At 42.1% G+C, this 24,048-nt stretch overlaps 1 protein-coding gene across 1 annotated transcript in view; it reads right to left on the minus strand.

Annotated features, from left to right (window-relative positions):
* The window catches only part of PTPRT (protein tyrosine phosphatase receptor type T), a 582,983-nt gene that overhangs the window by 41,417 nt on the left and 517,518 nt on the right, over positions 1-24,048 (minus strand). Inside the window, exons 17-19 of the mRNA XM_088674576.1 lie at positions 20,238-20,315; positions 19,991-20,026; positions 8,699-8,886 (exon numbers count right to left, since the gene is read on the minus strand). Of these exons, the coding sequence (XP_088530702.1) occupies positions 8,699-8,886; positions 19,991-20,026; positions 20,238-20,315 (302 nt within the window). The remainder of the gene's footprint in view (positions 1-8,698; positions 8,887-19,990; positions 20,027-20,237; positions 20,316-24,048) is intronic.

Raw genomic sequence — 24,048 nt, forward strand, 5'->3', positions numbered from 1 at the left:
AACCGCCGACCTTCTGATCAGCAAGCCCTAGACTCAGTGATTAACCACAGCGCCACCTGGGTCCCTTATATGCATCTAGTATAGAACCCCCAATATAGGGGCACTGATTATATATTGGAATCTAACAGATGGGGCTAGCTCAAATGTTGTAGAGAATCTCTTCATGCATTGGTACTGAATACCTGAGCAGTGTGAAAAAAATAATCATATTTAAAATTGGAGTAGCCCTCTGACAGTGCCCTGGTGGGAGTTGGATCCCATCCACACTGAGAGGGCGCCATGTTGATTGGGGTCAATGCTGCTGCCCTACAATTAACTGATATAGTTTGGTATGCAATAAAGCCATTTGCACACATTGCCATGCAACAAATTGTCACAAATTGTCACTTGTTTTTTTAAAAAAATTGAATATATGCTATATGGTAATTTATGGACCTAACAGGTATCTAAAGCCCCTGGCGAACGGTGCCGCTTGGCTGCCCAGGGCGGCACCTCCTGGGGACGGGGCGTTGCTCCGCAGCACACATGCATCCTGACGTCATGACACACAACGCACGCGACAGGACGAGCCAGGATGGACTGTGCATTGCCGCACATGTGCAATCCGTCCGGGTTGGCGCTGCTGCTCTGCTCAGCGGGCGCACTCGGCCGGCACGCTCTGAAGCAGAGTGCGCTATGGAGCGGGTTGCCGGGCGGTGGTTTGCCGCCTGGCAACCTGCTCCGTAGCATGCTCTGCTTCTTCCTGCTCGGGCAGGGGAGGGGAGGGGCGGGCCAGGGGCCGGGGGTGCTGCCTCCGCCAGAGTGGAGCTAGGGGCGGACCACCCCCTTTGCCCCTCCCTTGCTATGCGCCTGCTAAAGCCATCTGCACACGTTGCCATGCAACCAGTCCATGCAGAATGTAGGCACCCTATATATAGAAATGAGCAAACCAGTAAAATTTTAGGGAGCAGGCTAGCAGGCAGGGCCCATGACTTTATTGGAGCCTACACAACACAAAACACTGTTGCTGTATGTAGGTTTTATCTTATATTTTGGAAATGTACATCCAATTTTTTTCCTTTACTTTTTTTTGGGGGGGGGGGGCAAGATAGTGGGGCCCTAAGCTATAATTTGTTTACCTTATATGTAAACCTGGCACTGTCTGGGACAAATAAATTAAAATGTCCAGAAATAGTCACCTGAGAGGAGCGGAGAAGAGAGAAGCTTTAGGAGATGCATTGCCCCGAGGGAATGGGATAGGAGAAGAAGCACTACCAGATTCTTCTAGAAAAATTTCTTTTCCTTTCATTGCAGCTATTTTAAAAATACATGGATATTTATTGTTACAATAATTTATATAAACTACTTTGTGAGGTTTGCCTTAAAAGCAGTATGTCAATATCCTTAAACAAATAAGAAATAAAATGTAGAAAGCACACAAGTAGGTCCTCTTCAGTTTAGCCTTGAGCAAGACTCCCAGGATATCTACCAAACTACTTCTCAAATCTGGGGCTAGGGATATGGTTTAAAATCAACTGTGTGTGTTTGCTTGCATGAAAGACTGTTCAAGAGAAAGAGCGAGGGGGAGAAAGGGAAAAACTATGTATAGTTGGAACAAGAAATGAAGGGGGGGTGTCTAATGGAGTTAGTGATTGATGAAGGCAACTCACAGAGCGTTTTCATAATAGAAAAAATATTTGGTACAATGTCACTAAATAGATCGTAATTTATGAAACTTGTTTACAGGGTAGAGGACGAAAAATATATCTTAAAAGGCCAAGTATATTTATATGTGAGACAGGCACCAAGCTAGAATACATCACATTTTGAAATACAGCTCCTGGACATCAAAGATAAGGCCATTAATCTTCTGTCTTTCATGAATCTGGGATGGCATCATGCCATCTAAAATAAAAAATAAAAATTCCTACTGATTATTTATGTAGCACTTTGAAAGTGCAGAACTTTGCAATAAATATTAAATTATGGAAGCAATGTTCTAGTCACATTCCCCACCCCCATATTATACTAGGTAGACTAGTTCAGTACCGGGTAATTGTAAAATTATGAAAACCATGTTTCAGCTCTTGTTTGTTGTTCACAGAGAAGCTGCAATGCAAGCCTGGCTGAAGTATGGTAATTTGAAATTATGAGCCACATAGCCATACAAGGACATATTCAACAGGACAAATAAAACATCAGGTATGCAAAATTAGAGTCAGCACCTTCAGTGAGGGAAATAATTAAGTTATATGACTGGGCACATTATGGAAGTATATCCAAAAATGTGCAGTCATCTTATGGGAGAAAGTGCACTCCCCGTTACCCACTGAACTGAAGCTGAAAAACATGACAGCACGGAAGCAGTCCTTACATTAGTTGTTTATATTCCACCTGAAAACATGTACACATTCTTGTGGACCAAACAGATGAGCATATGATTGCTCAATATCTCCTTCATCACTACAGACTTCTTCAGACCCAGGATCCAGCTTCATCCCCAATGTGAAACACAAAGCACATTATTGTTTCAGGGCTTGATCCATTTGTGCTCTCACGAAACAGGATAGAGGTAAGTGTTTTGTGACAGATAGACAGGATGCATGGATGGTTTTAAACTGGGCTTTTTTTCAACTGGAACTCACCAGAACTCAGTTCCCCTCCTCTCCAACAGCTGCTTCCACCAGGCTGCAATATTTTCACTCCCTCTACCTCATCCCACAAAATGGAACTGCCCAGTTTTAATTCAACAGTACAGACTCTGAACATGTGCTTGCTCACTGACTTGTGACAGTTGTTTCCCCTTAAGAACAAATGGAGGTTAACAGTAATTCTTCTCGACATCTAAAGATAGTACAGTTTAATTTAAGGTCTGAACCACATCAGTTTGACCCCTGGAAGTACCTTAAAATCATGTCCACAAGCTTCGAAATAGGATATAGATTTCAATGACATACCAGTCCTTCAGATAAATGATACTGTATGGTATTATTGCAGTAACCACTGATTTACTTGCCCCTTCAGCATTGAGACAATTTTTCAAACATCTGTCCTTTCATAATTCAAGAACCACACATGCAATTCACTTGTCACACAAAGGAACCAGGTGTTGCAAGAGAAAATTCCCCTTTGCATCCTTCATAGAGCCGAGCACTCTTTGTTCATCTGATATACCTGAAAATCTGCACTGACAGTAAGACTGGCATGGAATGAGCATCTATTTTATTTTGTTTTTAAATCTTGGTCCACAGCTTGTTGGGAACTAGAAATGGCCACCAAATATTGCAGTGGAGAGCCATTTCACCACAATGTGCTATATGGAGATTGATAGGAGAGACTAAACCCCACCCCCACGTTGTAAACAGGGGTTGGGGAACCTCTTCCAGTCTGAGAGCTGCATTCCCTTCTGCGCAGCTTTCTGGGGGCCGCATGCCAATAGCGAGGGCCAGGAACAAAAGTGCATGGAGTAAGGAATGTAAATTTTAGCTTTGTACAGTAGGCTAGTTTCTACATACACTCATACCCATCTCTATCCCGGCAAGCAAGAGGCTTTATCAGAGTAAAAGGACACAGTCTAGTTAGGCAAAAACACTCAAGGAAGGTGTGAAGGAGGGCTGGTGCCAGGTCTGGGGAAAGGGATGTGGGAAGAATCTCAAGAACCACATAGAGAGAGTTATTGGGCTGCATTCGGTTCCTAGGCCTGTGGTTCCCCAACCTGGCAGTAAAGGTCGTACATGTTCTATGATAGATGACCACAGTATGTCAAGGTAGATAGCTAAAAATATGTGTGGTTATCTCATATTTAAGCTAACCCCAAGGCACCTCAACACCTATTCAACTACAGTTTTCTCTCCAATACCTGTGGAGCCAAGTCACAGGAAAGTTTGTTCTTACTTATTTCTCTCCTTTCCACCATTACTATTCCAATACAGTCCCAGGCCACTTCCCTGCCTTTAATGCCATTTCTATAAACTATTCAGTTGTTTTTCCATGGGGCTCGAAGGTTGGATTTGTCCAAACTTAGAACTAAATTCAAACATCCCACGTTGCATTTGATCATGGCGAAATTCTGCAAAGCCTTGGGCGATACACAACTAACTAAGGAACAAAGGCAGCCAAGAGAAAATATTTCCAGCCATCTCCCAGACCGGCATTTGATCACAGCTGCTATACCACATCCATCAGATGTTGATTATGGGGATTCAATACTTCTGCCAAAGACAATAACTGTTTAATTGCAGCAACGAGGCTCTAGCAGCACACACCGATTCAGGCAGAAGCAGCCTTCCTGCCTCTCAGTGTCTTGTTTGGCAACAGTCTGAAAACTCATCCATTGATGAAGGGGAGAGAGACATATATAAAGATAGCCAGGGGCAGCTTCAAGTCCGAGAAAGCCCTTTGGCAGCAGCGGTAATGGGCAGCCACTTTAATTTCCCAGAATGCTCAGGGGCTGCAATTTTAATTTTTCGCAATGTCCTCAAATGTTCCATTAGGAAAGTAATGGGGGATTAAATCAATCATCTCTCACCACCAGGTAAGCATGTGAGTCCAGGGCTGGTGTCAGCACCAGCGGAATCTGATGGGGCTGCCAGTGGACAGGTGCCAGGTGCTGATGCCAGACCTGAGATAGCCAGGAGTGTCTTGTTTAAATGGAAGGCCTTCAGCAGAGACACTCCAGTTGCTCACCATGCCATCATCAAGTCCCCTCCCTGAATTGCAAACTTGTATTTCATCACTTCATACATGAAAGGAGCTGGGGATTAGGGCAGGGCAGCCAATGTGGTGTCCTCCGGACGTTTTGGAATATAATTTTCATCAACTGATCTCTCTGGCACCAAAAAAATAATTCCCCAGTGCAATGTAGTTCTGTGTTTCTTCAAATGTGATATGGTTGGTGTGGCACCCCAAATCTGGAAGTACTGTACTGCTCCATTTCCCAGCCCACCTCCCTTTACAATCTCTGGCACACTCCTGGGGACGGTGGGACAGAAATGACTAGACTTTCACGAATAGTTAGTTCGCAAAACAGTCTCTGAACAAACCTTCATAGAGCCAGAAGCCTCTGGGTGGCTGTACCAGCTAGCAGTTCTTCTGACAGCTGGTTGTCACCTGTGGAAAGCCTCTTACCAACACTGTCAGGTCTGTCATCCATCTGCTTACCCTCCAGCAGCACCTGGTCCTGTCGGCAGAAAGTGATGATGAAGGGAGCTGCGTGCTCATCTCTGCCAGAGAGAGCTGCCAGTAGGACTAGATACTACAGCCACCTGGAGGCTTCTCATCATATGGACACTGGTCCAGAGGCTGCTGTGTGAACAAGCTCTTAGCAGTTCAACTAACAATAAATTCCAAACAGTGAGCCTTTGGTTTGCACCTATACTACACCATATTATAGAATCATAGAATCATAGAGTTGGAAGAGACCACAAGGGCCATCCAGTCCAACCCCCTGCCAAGCAGGAAACACCATCAAAGCATTCCTGACAGATGGCTGTCAAGCCTCTGCTTAAAGACCTCCAAAGAAGGAGACTCCACCACACTCCTTGGCAGCAAATTCCACTGCCGAACAGCTCTTACTGTCAGGAAGTTCTTCCTAATGTTTAGGTGGAATTTTCTTTCTTGTAGTTTGAATCCGTTGCTCCGTGTCCGCTTCTCTGGAGCAGCAGAAAACAACCTTTCTCCCTCCTCTATATGACATCCTTTTATATATTTGAACATGGTTATCATATCACCCCTTAACCTTCTCTTCTCCAGGCTAAACATACCCAGCTCCCTAAGCCGTTCCTCATAAGGCATCGTTTCCAGGCCTTTGACCATTTTGGTTGCCCTCTTCTGGACACGTTCCAGCTTATCAGTATCCTTCTTGAACTGTGGTGCCCAGAACTGGACACAGTACTCCAGGTGAGGTCTGACCAGAGCAGAATACAGTGGTACTATTACTTCCCTTGATCTAGATGCTATACTCCTATTGATGCAGCCCAGAATTGCATTGGCTTTTTTAGCTGCTGCATCACACTGCTGACTCATGTCAAGTTTGTGGTCTACCAAGACTCCTAGATCCTTTTCACATGTACTGCTCTCAAGCCAGGTGTCTCCCATCCTGTATTTGTGCCTTTCATTTTTTTTTGCCCAAGTGTAGTACTTTACATTTCTCCTTGTTAAAATTCATCTTGTTTGCTTTGGCCCAGTTGTCTAATCTGTTAAGGTCATTCTGAAGTGTGATCCTGTCCTCTGGGGTGTTAGCCACCCCTCCCAATTTGGTGTCATCTGCAAACTTGCTCAGGATGCCCTCAAGCCCATCATCCAAGTCATTGATAAAGATGTTGAACAAGACTGGGCCCAAGACAGAACCCTGTGGCACCCCACTAGTCACTACTCTCCAAGATGAGGAGGAGCCATTGATGAGCACCCTTTGGGTTCGGTCAGTAAGCCAGTTACAAATCCACTGAATGGTAGCATTGTCTAGCCCACATTTTACCAGCTTCTTTACAAGAATATCATGGGGCACCTTGTCAAAGGCCTTGCTGAAATCAAGATAGGTTACATCCACAGCGTTCCCTTCATCTACCAGGCTTGTAATTCTGTCAAAAAATGAGATCAGATTAGTCTGACATGACTTATTTTTCAGGAACCCATGCTGACTTTTAGTGATCACAGAGTTTCTTTCTAGGTGCTCACAGACTGTTTGCTTAATGATCTGCTCTAGAATCTTTCCTGGTATTGATGTCAGGCTGACTGGGCGGTAATTGTTTGGGTCCTCTCTTTTCCCCTTTTTGAAAATAGGGACAACATTTGCCCTCCTCCAGTCTGCTGGAACTTCGCCTGTTCTCCAGGAATTTTCAAAGATTATTGCCAGTGGTTCTGAAATCACCTCTGCCAGTTCTTTTAATACTCTTGGATGTAGTTCATCTGGCCCTGGAGACTTGAATACATCTAAACTAGCCAAGTATTCTTGTACTACCTCCTTACTTATTCTGGGCTGTGTTTCCCCTGCTGAATCATCTGCTCCATATTCTTCAGGTCGGGCGTTGTTTTCTTTCTTGGAGAAGACTGAGGCAAAGAAGGCATTGAGGAGTTCTGCCCTTTCTCTGTCCCCTGTTTGCATTTCACCATCTTCTCCTCTGACTGACCCCACTGTTTCCTTGTTTTTCCTTTTGCTACGGACATACCTATAAAAGCCCTTTTTGTTGCTTTTAACCTCTCTAGCGAGCCTGAGTTCATTCTGTGCTTTAGCTTTTCTGACTTTGTCTCTACACATGCTGGCTATATGTTTGAATTCCTCTCTGGAGATTTTCCCCCTTTTCCATTTTTTGTACATATCCCTTTTAAATCTTAACTCAGTCAAAAGTTCTTTAGATAGCCAGCCTGGCTTCTTTAGGCACCTTCCATGTTTCCGTCTCATTGGTATTGCCTGAAGTTGTGCTTTTAATATCTCCCTTTTAACAAACTCCCAACCATCATGAACTCCCTTCCCTTTTAGTATTACTGTCCATGGGATTTCACCCAGTGTTTCCCTAAGTTTTCTGAAGTTGGCTTTCTTAAAGTCTAGAATTTGGACCTTAGTATGCTTGGTTGCTCCTTTCCGCTGGATAATAAACTCCAGAAGAGCATGGTCACTCCCACCTAATGATCCTGCCACTTCTACCCCACTAACCAAGTCATCACTATTGGTTAGGACCAGATCTAAAATGGCTGATCCTCTTGTTGCTTCTCCCACTTTCTGGACAATGAAGTTGTCTGCAAGGCCAGTGAGGAATCTGTTCGACCTTATGCTCTTGGCTGAGTTTGACATCCAACAAATATCAGGATAGTTGAAATCCCCCATTACTACTATCTCACTTCCTTTGGAATGCTTGGCCATCTGTTCCAGGAAGGCATCATCTGTGTCCTCAGTTTGGCTTGGGGATCTATAGTAAACTCCCACAATGAGATCACTGTTGTTTTTCTCTCCCTTAATTTTGACCCAGATACTCTCAATTTGGCTTTGAAGTTTTAAATCCTGGATCTCTTCACAGGTATACATATCCCTAACATATAAAGCTACTCCTCCTCCTTTCCTGTTTGGTCTATTTCTCTTAAATAGATTGTATCCCTCTATTACTACATTCCAGTCATGAGACTCATCCCACCAGGTTTCAGTGATGCCTATTATGTCATATTTAGTTTGCTGTACCAAGAGCTCAAGTTCATCTTGTTTATTTCCCATGCTCTGTGCATTAGTATACAGACATTGAAGACCGTTGATCATTCCCCCATGTCTCTTATTTAAGGATATTTTCGTCCCACCACTAGGTCTGCATGCTGCTTGCTCCATTATGGTTGGGTGGAGTTTATACAAGAGATCAGGTGGCTAGCACCATGGTCCCTAACCCAGAGTTCCATGTATGCTCTGCTGTGTGAGAGTTTCAATGAAAAGAGAAAGATTTGCCACATCCTTTTGCATAAGTGGGGCTACCGGGAAGCCTTTATGACAAAAGCCAAGCCGTTTCCCCACATCAGTGGACTGGGGCAGAAACATCTAGGATGACGGCCACTGCATATAACAGAAAGAGGACTCGAGACAAGGATTCAGGAGCAAATTGGGGGAAGGCATTCTGGTTAGCATATAAAATAAGCCACTTAAGCTACCAAGACGCTTCTCAAGAGCACTTGTTCTGATTTGACAATAGCCTTAATTTTCATTCTTTAGCTTGGTATTCAAGTGAGTGAATGTCGCTCTCACCTCATACTCCTCTTTAAAGCCATAGCCCTGTCCCCGTTTCATCTGAGTGATGTGCTGCAACAAGTCGGCCACTCGGATTGCTGGCTGGAACTGTCCCCTGGGGTAGGACATTTCCACTGGGTCGCAGCTTCGATAGGGATGGGTCTGGATTGTCAGTGTCGGCTGAGTCATCTCCCCATGGCTACTGTCTGTTTTAAAAAAATAGGGAGGCAAAACAAACTTTCACCCAGCTGTTATTTATTTGTTGACTTCCGCCCCAAGGTTAATTCCCCTCCCTCCCATGGCTGAAATGAAACACAGTAGGAAAACTGTACTTGCCCAGAGCCATCCTCCTGAAAAAGCTAATGCACACACACACACACTGGATTTTGTGTGACAAGAAATGAAGAAAACACAGAAGCAGCAAATTACCAAACAGTGACAACAACAGGAGGAGGGAATATGGTTATTTGATGCACGTTACACCAGAAATTGGAATCTCTTTCATGCTACCTAATCACATTTGATAAGATCCCCATCTCTTGCCCTGCTTGTTGATTTTCCAGCTTGAGGGCAGAAAAGACTATACAGGAAGGGCATATCCTGCCTCTGGTCAGTTCTTCTCCCTTTACCCCTTGCCAGGGAAACCAAGCAGGACTCCAATGCCACTTTTCAGTAGGTGGACAGGAAGGAGAGAGTGAAGAACAGACAGGTACAGTATCATGGCAGGAAAACCTGGAATGCTCTGTTATGCAATTGTTCCATGCCTTGGACATGTGAAAGCAACAGGTCCTGCTTCAGGATAAGAGATGGGAACCCCTAGAAAGAGAGCTAGAAGGCAGGGGCTGTATGCGTGCAAATTCTCTTTGTTGCTCATCTGTACTGATTTAGCATTAGATCAGAAATGGAAAGATGTGGCCCTCCAGCTGAACTCCAATTCCCTTCAGCCTTTGCCAGTTTGGCCAATGGTCAAGGATTACAGTCTTTGTAGTCCAGCAACCTCCAGAGGATCAGAATTTCCCCACCCTGAATTAAACACTCCTTTAAGTTCAGGGATGCTTCATGCTGTACTAGTTCTCAAACTTTGCATGTATGGACTGGAACGTATCCTGCACATTTTCTCCAAAAGCAGAATCAACTTAGGTGATGTGCCTGCCATAATTCCTTATACAGCTTCACAGACCATGGAACAAAGTTTGATATTTTGCAATTTGGATGGGGACTGGGCAGGGGAAGGGAAACGACGGAGAATTCTTTACTGCAAATCCCAAGTTTTGTGATTAGGATGTTTGTACACGTGAGTGTACAGTGGTATTTTGTATCCCTTTGTATTTCTATTAAGTCCTCAGTGGGGAAAGAAGGGTGTTTTTCTGGGGCTTTTGGGAAGTTAAGGAAGATGAAGTAGAACATAATGAGGGGCTTTTGGGTCACACTAAACATGATGTGGAGGAGACACCTTTCTTCGTGATTTTTTGATTTCAGTTTACTGCAGCTACCAGGGAGGTAGGAAGCAGACTCTAAATTTGACTGAAGCAGCATGGCTGAGAAAGGGATTGCTTAACACTTTCCCTACAGGTTCTCCTCCCGACATTGATAAAGGAAAATAGATTGATTTTTATTTTATTTGTTGTCCCCAAAGTCCCGGCAACTCCTGATGAAGAAATCTGCATCTATAGAATACAGCACTGAGTATTAAACACAAAGTTCAAAATTTCATCAATGTAAGCATATTAATTAGACATGAAACATAAATATTCGCTAGCTTGCAGAAAGCCATTTTTTTGTGTTAGGGGGAAGCCAGGCAGCAAAGCTAAGCATTTATTTATACAATAACCCGCCTAATGCCGTTACTAATGATAATGTGAGGACTCTGAACAGAGGGTATTTTCAAGGCTTATTAGTTCTCCGGGCTGGATTTACTTTCCCAATGCATCTTTACTGTTCCCCATTAACCCTTTGCAATAGAGAATGGGGTGATTTTCTTAAAAAATGGTGGACTACTTGCAATAGGCTACATAATCTGCTTAATTTGCTATCATTAGGTTGAATCCAAACCCAGTTTCACAACTGAATTCTCCAAGGACCCTAATCTTCTATCAGCCTCAGTTTAAAAACATTACAAGGTTCCATTCCAAGGAGGAGTCGTAACCAAAGAAACAAAACAAAAAGTAATGAGCTGGCCTATAAAAGCACACACAGGCCTTTGGATTTGTCATAAAGTTAAACTCAAAGCTACTCAGCTCAGCATATTCAGGTGTAATCATTATTTTCTATATTCAGAATGAATTCTATTCTGGGCTTTATTTTTTGTTGCTTTTGATAGCCTCCTTTTCCAGTTCTATAGTTGGAAATGTAACAGCTGAAGTATATGGCAGTGGGGGGTTTGGGTACAGAAAGAAGGGGCGTAATTCAATATTGCTTTATGTGGCATGTTCATTTGTCACAAGCATATCACCTTCCCAGATGGAACGACCCCTCTTCTCCTTTCCCCATGCACTGTTCTGGAGCGGTCTTCCTGATTCCCCCACCCCACCTCATAGTCAATTTCAGTGGGGGTGAAGAGCATGCAAAGAGAGGAAAGGGTCTTATACTGATGATGTTTGTTAGGTGAATCCTGCCCAACAGGAGATAGGAGCTTGGAACTAGACTTTGGTGTCTCTTGCAAGTCCATTTCTTTAATGGAATTCCACTCAGGGGATATTCCAGCTGGTAGAAAACAGGAAGGTGACTTTTGTCAAATCTGCCTGTAGCCACTTGAGCCCTACAAAAAAAAAAAATCTGTCCTGGACTGGAGTATTGGGGAATACTTTTGAAAAGGGGAGGCTTTAGAGTAGCAGGGATTTTGCAAAAAATAACCTCCTCCTTTCCACCTGCAGGATCCATCATCTGGATCAAATGCCTTCCATAGATTGAAGGTGCCCATTTGTGGATGGCTAGGTTTTGATCCAACCCTCCATCTGATTATACCATAAGGAAGGGGCTGGCCATCACCAGCCTAAGATACACCACAGCTCAAACTTACTTACGGATCCTCCAAACAAATCCCTGATTCTTTCTAAACCCTATATTGTAACTTTCAGCCACTCTTGTTCACTGCTCTACCACTTGGGAATGTCATACTGGATGTGATTGTGGTTCCTGTGAAGTAATCAGCTACATACTGTTCCATTAATTCATAAGACATAGCTGTCACCAAGCCAAGTTTGCTAGTGAAGTGGAAATAAAGGTTCTAAACTCATCCCAAAGCAATGGGGGGAAGAGATAAAAGAGTCTGTTTTCTTTACCCCAGATTCCTTGAAGTATCCATAAACCATATTTTTGGTGCCAACACAAAATGGACATCTGATTATCGCAGCCAGATCCCGATTCTCTCTCTCTCTCTTTTGTAAAAGAAAGAGCAGAAAAATATATTTCCCCATAGGCAAACTGCAAAATGAGACTGGTATTAAAATATTCTGCATGTGCAAGAAACATGTTGCTCGCAATATGTCTAATCATGGTCTAAGACTGAATGCCACCAAGACTAATCATACATTCTAGTTCGACATTTTAGAAGTGTTGATTACAATACCTGTATGAAAAATTCAATATCTAACTGAAGAAGAAGTTATTATTTCTAATTTAGGATAATCATTAAGAAGAAGAACCTCTGCAGATAAAAAAATTATGGTCTATCACTTTAGATCTCAGAAGCCACAGTAACTCGGTGTAGGTCTTTTCGTGTGGCTGCCCCTGTTCTCTGGAACAGCATTCTTGTTGAGATACATCAGGTGCCGCTATCAGCAGTTTTTGAAAAACTACTGCAGACATTTTGGTTCCAAAAAGCCTTCCCAGATGGATGAATAGATCTCTGTCTTGGATAATCTATTTGGTATTTTTTTTAATAAACTCAATCTGCTGTTATTGTGGATGTTGTTTTAAACTGTTCCTTTTGAGGATGTTTTTATTGCAATTTGTACATTCCCTTGAGATATGCATGTATGTGGAAGGAAGCAGGTTCCACAGCGGCAGCCAATCCCAATGTAGATCCTTATTCCCCCCCCCCCACTCTGTTTCTGATGTAGATCTTCACTCACCCCTTCTTCCCTGGCAGGGAAGAAAAATGGAGGCACCATTTTATGGTTTACTTCAGGTGTCAACATGTCTTGGGCTGACCCTGCTCAGCCATCCCCACCCCACCCCACTCCCATACGATTTCTTCAGCACTTTTTATGGTGCACGAGAACCGCACTGAGTCACATCAATGCAAGAACATTCTTCTTCTTATACAATTCAGCACTGTACTTGTGCATCAGCGATTACACCAAATCCAATCAGCTTTCTTAGTCGCACAGCAGACCATAGTGTTGATCCATAAAACCAACATGCTGTCTACTTCTTAACTATGTATATTCAATACAGGAGAAGTGTGCTGACAGACAGTGTATCTGCAGCAGTGACCAGAGGAAGAGGAGGAGCGCAGACATAAGAAACACCATGGCGCACCTGTTAACAGTGAAACTGGACACCTCCATCTGCCTCACTTGCAATAAAACATGTCTCTCCCATATCGGTCTCTACAGTCACAGCAGGCACTGTAACTTTCCAATGGTTTGACCTTACTCCCAAGGGCAAACACTTCCATTGTGTCCTGAGACAGACAGAGGCAAACAACAAAGTGCTGTATCTGAGCAATAATGCAAAACAAGAGTAGCTAACCTTTTTTTTTTGGCCTGAGGCCCTTTTTTCAACCTTGGCCAACCCCCAAAGGAGCCCATACCAGTCATGGGAAAGGCAAAAAATGGGTGTGACCAGCATAAACACACAGGCAGGCAGCCATGCCTCCACAGCTGATCCAACAAATCAGATATCACCCCCTTTCTGCTCATCAAATTATCAATCGGATGAGCAGTGAGGGGGCAATTTATATCCCACCCTAGTGTTGTCTTATATACCCAGCTGATCAGTGCACTCAGCAGGTGAGGGCTTCCTGCAAATACCATCATATCAGGAGGCCCATTTTGCACTATATGGAAACCGGGCCTTTAATCTGTTAGCACCTATCCTCCTGCTAAATATTGGAAAGGTTGCCATCCCTGTTGTCTTTTTGGTGCCTACTGAAGACCTTCCTCTTCCAGAAAGTATTTTCTGAAGAGACCTTTCCCAGTCTGCAAGCGCACATGTGTTTGTGTGTTTGATGCCCTGGCTCCTTTGCAAGGAAGGAAGGATGGGAAACATATTTCTTTCTTCTATCCATACTACTAATCTGGTAAAATGAGAATAGGATGGGAGGGTGGGGGGAGAGGAAGCCTGTCAATGATAAGGCCAAGCTCTGTTGGAAACATCTCAAGCACTACCACAATGGAGTGTGCCCTGAATACAAAAAACAAAGTTTTGTTTCAAAACTCTTCCCTTAATATCCACAGACTCTCTGATTTTGAAATGATAAGGCTATCATATCCATTTATATTTTTATTCGGTTAGCCTTGGCAAGTGTGTAACATGATAAGACATCCTTTGCACAAAATAAATTATTTTTGGGCTGGTGTCTGCAATGGATTTAATTACACACACATCCAATCTCACTTTCCTGGAGTAAAGGGTTGTCATTTATTTGACATCTCCTAAGGATGGCTCCAGAATGGCTAATATCTCCCTCTGTATTACCCCAGTGGTAATGGAAACACTTGCAAAATTGGCTTACAGGTTTTATTTGTTTTCATGCACATCTAGGTTATGATGTTTCAAGGTGATATGCTAATATAACATAAACATGGCCCAAAGTGGAAAACTATCATACTATTGACTGAACACAACTAAGCATGTGCTTTAAAAAATGTGTGCCAGGCACTTCAAGGTTCATACCATTAGCTTCTGACACTGAGGCTGCTGGTCAGAGAAATAAATTACATGCCATTCCAGCATCATATAACTAACATGCTTAACTCCAAGTAATGCATGAAGGGGTTAAGACCATAGAGTAAGCTGTCCTGGCAGGCTTAGCTAGGTCACGCCCCCTCACCTTGGGAGGAAGGGCAACCAAACTCCCACTTTGCATGCTTCCACCCTGTGAACCCTACTAGTAAGGTGGTCTAAGATGGATGCTCCAAGCATAAACAAACAATCTTTGTATTTCTATACAAGTAATTTAGAAACTCTTAACATGTTGCAACCTTAGTAATACTGCCTGTCTTTTATTGCTGCTTTATGGAAACGCACATGAACCTGACCTTTGAAGCGTTTGTAAGTAAACCATTTTTAACTCACAAAACATGATCACTTTCTATCCTAAGAAAAGAGGGGAACTTTGGAAGTACCACAGGAGGCACTGGTTGGCACACTGGTTCACACAGGCACCATGCTGGCAATCATTTTAATAGTGTGAACACAGGCATGAGTACAACATTTATACCCTTTGGGGATCTGGTGCCAATGGTAAAACGTTGAGTCATAAACCTAAGTAGAAAATCATTGGATCCTACTTCTAGGAGCAAAGTAAGAATTATTTAGCTGGACTGACATTTCTCAGAAAATTCCCACCCCCACCCGCCGGAAAAAAAGGCAACTTTGCAGAATATTATCTGATTAGTCTCAACGTGTGTGTGTGCGTGTGTGTGTGTCAGCTGCCATTTCCTCCACACACTGCCCCAGAATGTCATTTCATTGGGGTTAATGCAAAATGGAGGCCAGTCTGTCAACACAGATGCTGCTGCTGCCACTGACAATGGCAACATAAAAGAAAAGAAGCAGTACTACCGGTATTGCCACTTCAAATGGTAAGTCCCAGCTACAAGAAACTGTAGGATAACTTATCTACACACACACACACACACACACACACACACACACAGACACACACACCGGAGAATTTCAGTTAAATGGTACCTTCAGTTTCCCTGCTCACAAATGGGGTGGAGAATTTTAAGATGTCTAAGCAATGTCTTAAGACATTATTTTGGATGGCTATTTCAAAATGAAAGCAGTTCATACCAAAATATTATTTATATTTCACCATTCTTTTCCGCATGAATATGTCTATTCCTAAAAAAAACAAAAACAGATTGACTATTCAATGTCAAATCTTGTCTTGAAAGTTTGAGTGGAAGAGAGTCCATAGTTTACTTAAACTTGTTCCATTGATGAACTGTTCTCTAGTGAGATCCACCCCCACCCCCATAATAGAATAGCCTTTGTAATTAACTCTCTGCTTTCTGTCATATCCGTATTGGCTATGGTAATCAACTGGTCCATCTCTCTCATTTCTGGCATTGTATGAATATCTGAAAACTATAAATAGGCCAGCCTTTAATTATAAATAAATAAATAAATAAATGCCAATTTTGCCCTACTCCCCTTGTGTCATACCTATCATTATCTACCAAATTCCTCAAAATGAGGCAAAATTGTATAGTGGAAAATCAATCACTTTGCCTTGACATCTCAGTGGATTTTTTTCATTGCAGATGAAGCTAGGATCCTGTCCCTACAGAAACTCTGGAATAGACTGCAGCATGGCAGCTAATGTATCATGGCTTGAGTTGTCAGTTTTTAAAATTCCACTTTTTTTAAAAATAAACCCTCCCCCAGTGGGCTCCCCACTATAAAATAATCTAACCTTCAGATCAAGTTAATGACGCTGAAACTCAGTTATAACACACCATCATCAACTTTGCTTTTTCAGCTGTTTAGATGCATGTAGCAGCACTTGCTAGGAGACTACAAAATGCAGCTGTTTTTCACCTATGTGTTTGTTCATTATTTGTTCACCTATGTATTTGTTCATGTGCATTGTGAATTTATGAGTAGAGCTTCAAGTGAAGTTCTCTGAAGGTGGTGTCACAGAAGAGAACCTTGGGAACACATAAATGTTCACATCCCAAGGAGAGAAGAGCTTTACAAGGTACCTTCTCCCCACCTGCATCTTGGATTAAAATCAAGCCAGAGAAGTTCTGGCTGCCCTGGCAACCCCATCTGCCAATTCCCCACTCTGAAAAGCACCATTCTACCTTCTATTTAATTATCTGGCCAGGAGCATTGAGGGAGGATGAGGCAAGATGAAGGTAAAAAGGTAAAGGACCTCTGGACTGTTAAGTCCAGTCAAAGGTGACTATGGGCTTGTGGCACTCACCTCACTTTTCAGAGCAAGGGAGCTGGCGTTTGTCCGCAGACAGTTTTCCGGGTCATGTGGCCAGCATGACTAAACTGCTACTGGCACACGGAGGACTGTGACGAGTGCCAGAATGCACGGAAACACCATTTACCTTTCCGCTGCAGTGGTGCCCACTTATCTACTTGCACTTTCTAACTGCTAGGTTGGCAGAATGAGGAAAGGCCAGCGGTTTGTCCCTTCCATGCTTTCTCTATTTCACTGTGCCACACTGCAAGGAAGTGAGCCTCAAGGAAATGTGTTGTGGACATTGCATTCCGTCTTCCATTGCCACTGCCATAGCCCTTGGAAAGACAACAAATCCAATGAGCCATCAGTGCAATAGTAAGAAAGCAGGAAGGGGTAATCGATCCTCTCACTCCTCACATGCAATTGCTGCTACTCCACAACTGCTGGTGACAGGCTGATGTGGGAAAGAGGTGGATTGGCTTCCTTCTTTCATGCTGTCACAACTCCCACCATCACTGGCCGGGTAAGTAATTAGAAAGGGGAAAAATATGTTATGGGTTATAGCAGCCTGGCAGTGATTGTGTACTGGGAACCCCAAAATTTGGTGTGGAAAGAGGTCATTCTCCAAGACTTACTTTGGCTCAGGAAATTATCCTAGATCTATTCCAGGGGTGGCCAACTCACACAATAAAAAACGGACAGTGATCAGTGATCTACCCCCTTTTGGGGGTTCAGGTCAAAGTTGTTGAGCTTTTTTTTAAGGAAATAAAGCACTTTAATCATGTAGATTGAATCAAATGTAAACAAGAAAGAGTTCTCCCATCTTTATCAATTGCTTTGCATATTCTCTCTAGAATGGAACCAAAACCATTCTCCTTTGATTGTTTGTCAAAAACAAAGCAGTGATACACACACAGTGGTACCTTGGGTTACAAACACTTCAGGTTACAAACGTTTCAGGTTGCAGACTCCGCTAACCCAGAAATAATACCTCGGATTAAGAACTTTGCTTCAGGATGAGAACAGAAATTGTGCTCCGGCGGCGTGGTGGCAGCAGGAGTCCCCATTAGCTAAAGTGGTGCTTCAGGTTAAGAACAGTTTCAGGTTAAGAATGGACCTCCGGAACAAATTAAGTTCTTAACCAGAGGTACCACTGTATGTGAAATGTGCTTATATCACATGAAAATTGCACAAACAATTTGTACAAGATGAATATAATTTAAATGCAAACTTTTCATGTGTTCTTTCCAGATATTCTGCACAAAATGGGACCTGAATGGGCCTATGACAAAGTGCTAGTGAAACTGAAATTACACTGCTCAGTCCACCTCCCGTTATACCAATAATTCCCAAAAGTTTACAATATATTAAATAACTGTGCCACATACAAAATTATGGACAGATTGTCAAGAAACATGAACATGACTATGGAGTGTGGTAAAGCAACATCACAAACATCTATGATAGAGTTAATATACAATACCATGGTGTGCTGTCTATAATGCACAATGTTTTCTAAATGAATAACATATGCTGGCTTAGAGATTTCAGTTTCATGATCTTGGAATTTCATAAATAACTTCAACTTTAAGCAAAGAAACTTAAGTCCCGGGTCCTACATAAATGGAAACGGGCCTACATAAATGGAATGAGTAGCATGTGGCTCACAAATAACAGTGGTGCCCTGACGAGGCCACAGAAAGTGTCACTCATGAGAACCAAATGACAGCACTAGTGGCCTTCAGCAGTTGGACTGGGAAGCAGACCTTAGAGAAAACTTGTGATTGTTAGTCCGCTCCTGGACCTTAAACAGAAGTTTGTTCCTGCAGCTTTGGCATAATGATGGAAGACTTCACATCTTCACCATCCAAAGTGCTGTGCTAAGAGGTTGCTACAGATGGAGGTGAGCCATCAGGTAAGCCATCAACAGGGATAGGAAATATTTTTTGCTCAAAATATCTATTGCCTACCTCATGCAATATTTATTTTGTCTTGTGGATACTAATAAACCTTTGACTACTCAAAACCCACATTGAAACTACACATTGGTATCTAGGGCCCCCAAACACCACACCCTACAGAGGGCTAGGAGCAGAACTCAACTATTTTCACACACATGATGAGTACAACTTTCCTCAAGAGGTGTTCCAAACCACTGTTCTTTTTCAAGGAGAATACAGAATTTAGTAGCTCTATTCTGCACAGGATATTCTCCCAGCTTCCAGTCTGACATCATCAAACAAACAAAAAATGGGAGAAGTCCTTAAAAAAAAAGAATGTTGTGGTGTTTTGTTTGTTCATGTTCCTACCCCTTGGATTATTTTTAATGCACAAATGGTTTCACCTTGCTTGTGTTATGTTTCTGCCTACAGCAGTACTCAGCCTCTGGAACCACTCAATGTGCTGCTCTCTGATACACCATAGAGGAAATTATTAAAAATAAAAATAAAAATAAAAATCAATGCTCTGTTTATACAAATCAGGGATCCTGGGTTTTATCTTCAGACATGCAACATCTGTGCATCAGCTTTGCAGGCACGACCTATTTTATTTGCTCTACTAGGTGTGCAAAAATGACAAACATATTTTTAAGCCTTTTATCCCTAAGCATACAAATATCTAATCTTAAAAAAGGAAAAACAGAATGACAAGAATTGAGAGTAAAGGAATAATCCAATCTTTTTTTATTGAAAGGGGAATCAATAAAAAAAGAAATGAATTCCATTATGTGATTCAAATGTTCTTCATTCGGGGGCTTAGCAGAGAGCCACATTTTCATGATTTTTTCTTTTTTCTTTTTTTGTATCGGTAGAAGTCAGAACAAATGTTCCTAACAATTTCTTCCAAATCAAAGTCCCTCAAATTCATCTTTTGGGTTAATTCTAATCCTTTAACTTTCAAACAGCATTCCCACAATGCTGTTTTGGAGTGTGTGTGTGTGTATGTGTGTGTGTGTGTATAATTATCACTTGAGACTGCATCATAGGCTTTGAAGGGATGAGACTGATAAGGTGGCAGAGTTTTGGCACTGAGCATATGGTAAAATCAGTTAGACATTTTGGTGATGATGAGGAGATGTTTACTATCCAAAATGGGGACCGCCTCAAACAAACAACAGTTTTGGAATATGTCTGCCAATATTCTATTGAGCCATTTTCAGATAGAATGGATCTGTTTTCTCATCAACAGGCTATTGTGCATCGTAACAGTCCTCTTACCTAACAGTGTGGTCGATGGAACAGTGTCTGATGATACTTTGAGATGAATTTCCATTTGCGCACAGAACACGGATCAATGGAACCCAACAGAAGGTCAACAGGAGAAAAAATAATGTGGAAAATAAAATAAAAACACAAAGTTAGCTGTTTCCAACATCCCAAAGACTCGGTTCTTTACTGCCATATTTATGTATCTACAGGGAAAGGCACAAAAGCACACAATCAAGAATAAAGTCTACATAAGTACCTGAGTAGTAGGAATTCAACAAAGATTTGCTCTGAAGGGTTTTGCTTTGGACAGAAAATGAACAAGGAGAGGATGGTGCTAGGTAGGAAAGACATAAGGAAGAGGCTTTAGAAATGTACAGAGAAAGAAAACAGAACAGAGAGAAAAGGTCCTTAGAGAACAGAGTAGCATTTAATTCACTGGATGTGACATAATTAAACCGCCTAGAAGTAAGCATAGTCTTCTAATACCACCAATAGATGGTATTTTTAAATAATAATAATAATAATAATAATAATAATAATAATAATAATAATACACAAATAAAATGGGTGCCAAAAACCTGAGAACTGCTCATATACAGCAGAGACAAGCAACATAAGACATACAGGGCACTCCTGCTAAGCTACATATGTTCCTCCTTCCCCAAACACCACACATACATTTGCAGAAGATTGCAGAATAAGAATATGGAGGAATAAATCCATAGTTGAGGTTTGGAACCCACAAGAACCACACAAGTTATCTGAATTGCATTGGACTAAAACATGTTAATGGAGGTGGACTTCCAGCCAAGTCTATCAGTATTATCAATTTGCAGTATCACAATTTTTACACAATAAAAATTAGGGAGTTCTCTATTAAACAGGTTCACGGGTTTGGGTTGACGGGGTGAAGAATGTTAAATATGTACACAAAAATCACAAATTGGAAGGAAATTAGCAGATGCAACAGAAGCCTGATCCTCAAACAGATGGTTCTTGATAGCACAAGTTTGCTTGAAATTATGTGAGAATTTGAAGTTAACTTTTCTGGATATTGAGACTGGAGTGGGCAGTAGGGATGTACATGGGATGAATAAGCAAACACCTGCAATTTCTGCTCCCTTTTCAGTAGTTATTGGAAATGTTATTGGAATCTGATATCCCTGGTGGTCAATGCTCTCTAGAGCTGCAACAGTCTCCTCTTCACTGTTCATCAAGCTAGTTTCTTGCCCTTCTTATGAGTAAGTTTTAGTATCATATTCTGAGGCTCCCTTAAGCCAACTTTGTCTCATCCTACTTGCATCTTGGCTGATACCTGATGTCAACTGATTCTAGTTCCCAGGAACTACATGTACGCACATTACAGTCGTACCTCGAAGGTCAAACAGAATCTGTTCCAGAAGCCCATTCGAATAGTGGAACGTTCGAGTTCCAAAGCGCGGCTTCTGATTGGCTGTAGGAAGCTCCTGCAGCCAATTGGAAGCCGCGGAAGTCCCATCAGACATTCAGCATCCAAAGAACATTTATTTCTCCAAATCCTCAAGGATCAACTGATGTAATATGCTTTATGTGGGACTGTCCTTGAAGAGAACTCACAAACTTCAGCTAGTGCAAAATGCTGATATGAGTGTTGTTATAAATGTGGGGTGATGAGATCAAATTCAGCTTTGTACATGTTAGCTTTGTGCATGTTATATTCAGGTTTGTACATGAAGAGAGGTACCCCCACAATTTGGGAGCGGGGATTCAAACAAGAAACCCACCATGTCTTTGGATTGAATATATCTTCCTTCAATCTTCAAGCTTGTAAATCCAGTCAAAATCATAGTATATGCGACACTTTATGCAACACTTTTACATTTTAATATGTCTTGGAAGCTGGCTTTACATGGGCCAGCCAATATTTAAGGATTTATGGTACTCTGATCTCAGAAAATGTGGTTTACAGTCCTTTCACATTTGTTCCCAGTGTTACAATTATATATTTGGCTTCACCTTCACTGTAACGGGAAATGAGTTAATGCAAAAAACCCACAGTACATTAATAAGAGAGATGTCAATAGATAAAATAGAAATAATTGTTCCATAATACCATATAAAAGTAGATAAAATCCAATATACATCAAAGTAATTTCAGAAACAATTTCTAGATCTCCAGAGTAAACATTACTTACAAATGAATAAAAGCTCATCAGAATTACTCTATGGGGTGAATAGTGCTATTCTAACAGACTCCAGGTGGAGTTGTATCAAGCCTACAGATATTTCCATTACACTTTAAAAAAGCAGGTCAAGCAATTTTCCAAAGCATTGTCCCATGGGAAACTGAACAAAGTGCTAATGTGCCAGTAGAATCTACTGTTAACAAGGTTGTTTATAACAAGCGAACTGTACCAAGTAAGATTTCACTGATGGCATTTAATGCACCTGACTCACATGTTGTACAAATCTCTTAATGAGCTAAAGTCTTCCCTTAAGAAATGGAACTGTTTACTACTAAACATGTAGGCACTCGATAGACTGGCTCTTTAGATATGAACACATGAGCCTTTAAAAACCATTGCCTAAAGTAGAGATGCTAACCTGCAGCCTTTCAGATACTGTTGGCCTTCAGATTCCATAAATGCTGACCATTGGCCATGCTGGTTGGGGCTGATGGGAGTTGGAGTCCAACAACATTCCTAAATAATTACACTAAGAATGCAAATTAGTTTTTTTAAAATACTGAGACTGGGATTATTTTGACCTGCTAGTGCTCCTCCTGCACACGTTCTATAAGAAACCCTAAAATTCACTAGTGAACCCATTCTACAGCACCACAGGCAGCATTACACTGAATTATCCAGTGAATGCAAAGAAGACATCCTTTGACTATTCTGACTCTTGTTACTTCAACTGCCATTGAAAAATAAACTACATAGTAAATCTTGAGGTTCCGGTTTCCGCCTGCAGGAATGGCGGACCTGTTTTCCATCTCTCTGACCTTCGTAAGGAATTTGGCGGTTGCTAGGGGAGTAAATGGCAACCCCCTACCCTCTCCGGGGGTTACGGAGAGGGGCCGCTGGCCCGCGATGCCCCCAGACCCACTCCGACTGTTTTTGGAGTGGGGGGAGCTTGGGCTGAGCACTTACGAGGGCCAGGACTCCCGGACGCTAATCTGCATGGCGGGGATTTCCATGGTTAAAGAAGATAATTAGGCTTAAATCTATGGACATACTTCAGAAGGAGGGGAAGAAGCGCTGTTTACTGCTGAGAAATTTATGCTGCTGAGGGGAGAGGAGTCAAAGACTGTACTGCATCTGGAAGAAGGATTGATGGGGACGGAGCGATAAGGGAAGTGAGTTTTTATTTTTTTTTCTTCATATTGTTGCCTCGTACCTTCCCGGACGCGATGTCCTGGCTTGTTTGGAGTGAAAGAGAAGCAAAAGACTGTGTGAGTTGAACTTTATAACTGTTGCTACTGAGCATATTTTTTAAAGATGTGGAGTTGCCGATGAGAAAAGCCCCCCCCCTAGTCGGACGGAAGGAGTTCTGGACGCGTTCGGAGGATTTATGAGCTGTGACGCACTTTAAATTGGAGCAGCGACCTGAAGCTAAGTTCAGCTATAGGGCAAGGAGATCCATTAATTTATCAAGAGTCTATGGTTTGATGTTTGGGTCTCCTGCCTGGAAAAGCTGTAAATTCTATAATGATCGTAAATCTTCATGGCTATGAGAGAAAGCGAAAGTGATTTGAGCTTTTTGAGATGGTGCTACTTCGAGCTGCTTCGACGCAACAGGGAGCTCCATTAAGAAGATTTATGGGGAGGCTGGACTGATTAACTCACACAGGAGAAAGAACATCTGTGAAACTTTGTTTGATATTTATCTCAGCAGCTGGGGAACAATCGGATGAAAGTGGAAAACATCTATGTGACTGTAAGGGGAAGATCTGGATTATTATGAACTTGGAGGACGATTTGAACTTTAGAAAAAAGACGGCAGTGGACAGTTGCGAGGAATTCCCAATTTCTTGAAGCATGGGAACCCAAATAAAAAATTCTTTAGATGATTTGGCATAACATTCG

The sequence above is a fragment of the Zootoca vivipara genome, chromosome 7, assembly GCF_965207765.1.
Source record: "Zootoca vivipara chromosome 7, rZooViv2.hap1.1, whole genome shotgun sequence".
Lineage (NCBI taxonomy): Eukaryota > Metazoa > Chordata > Lepidosauria > Squamata > Lacertidae > Zootoca > Zootoca vivipara.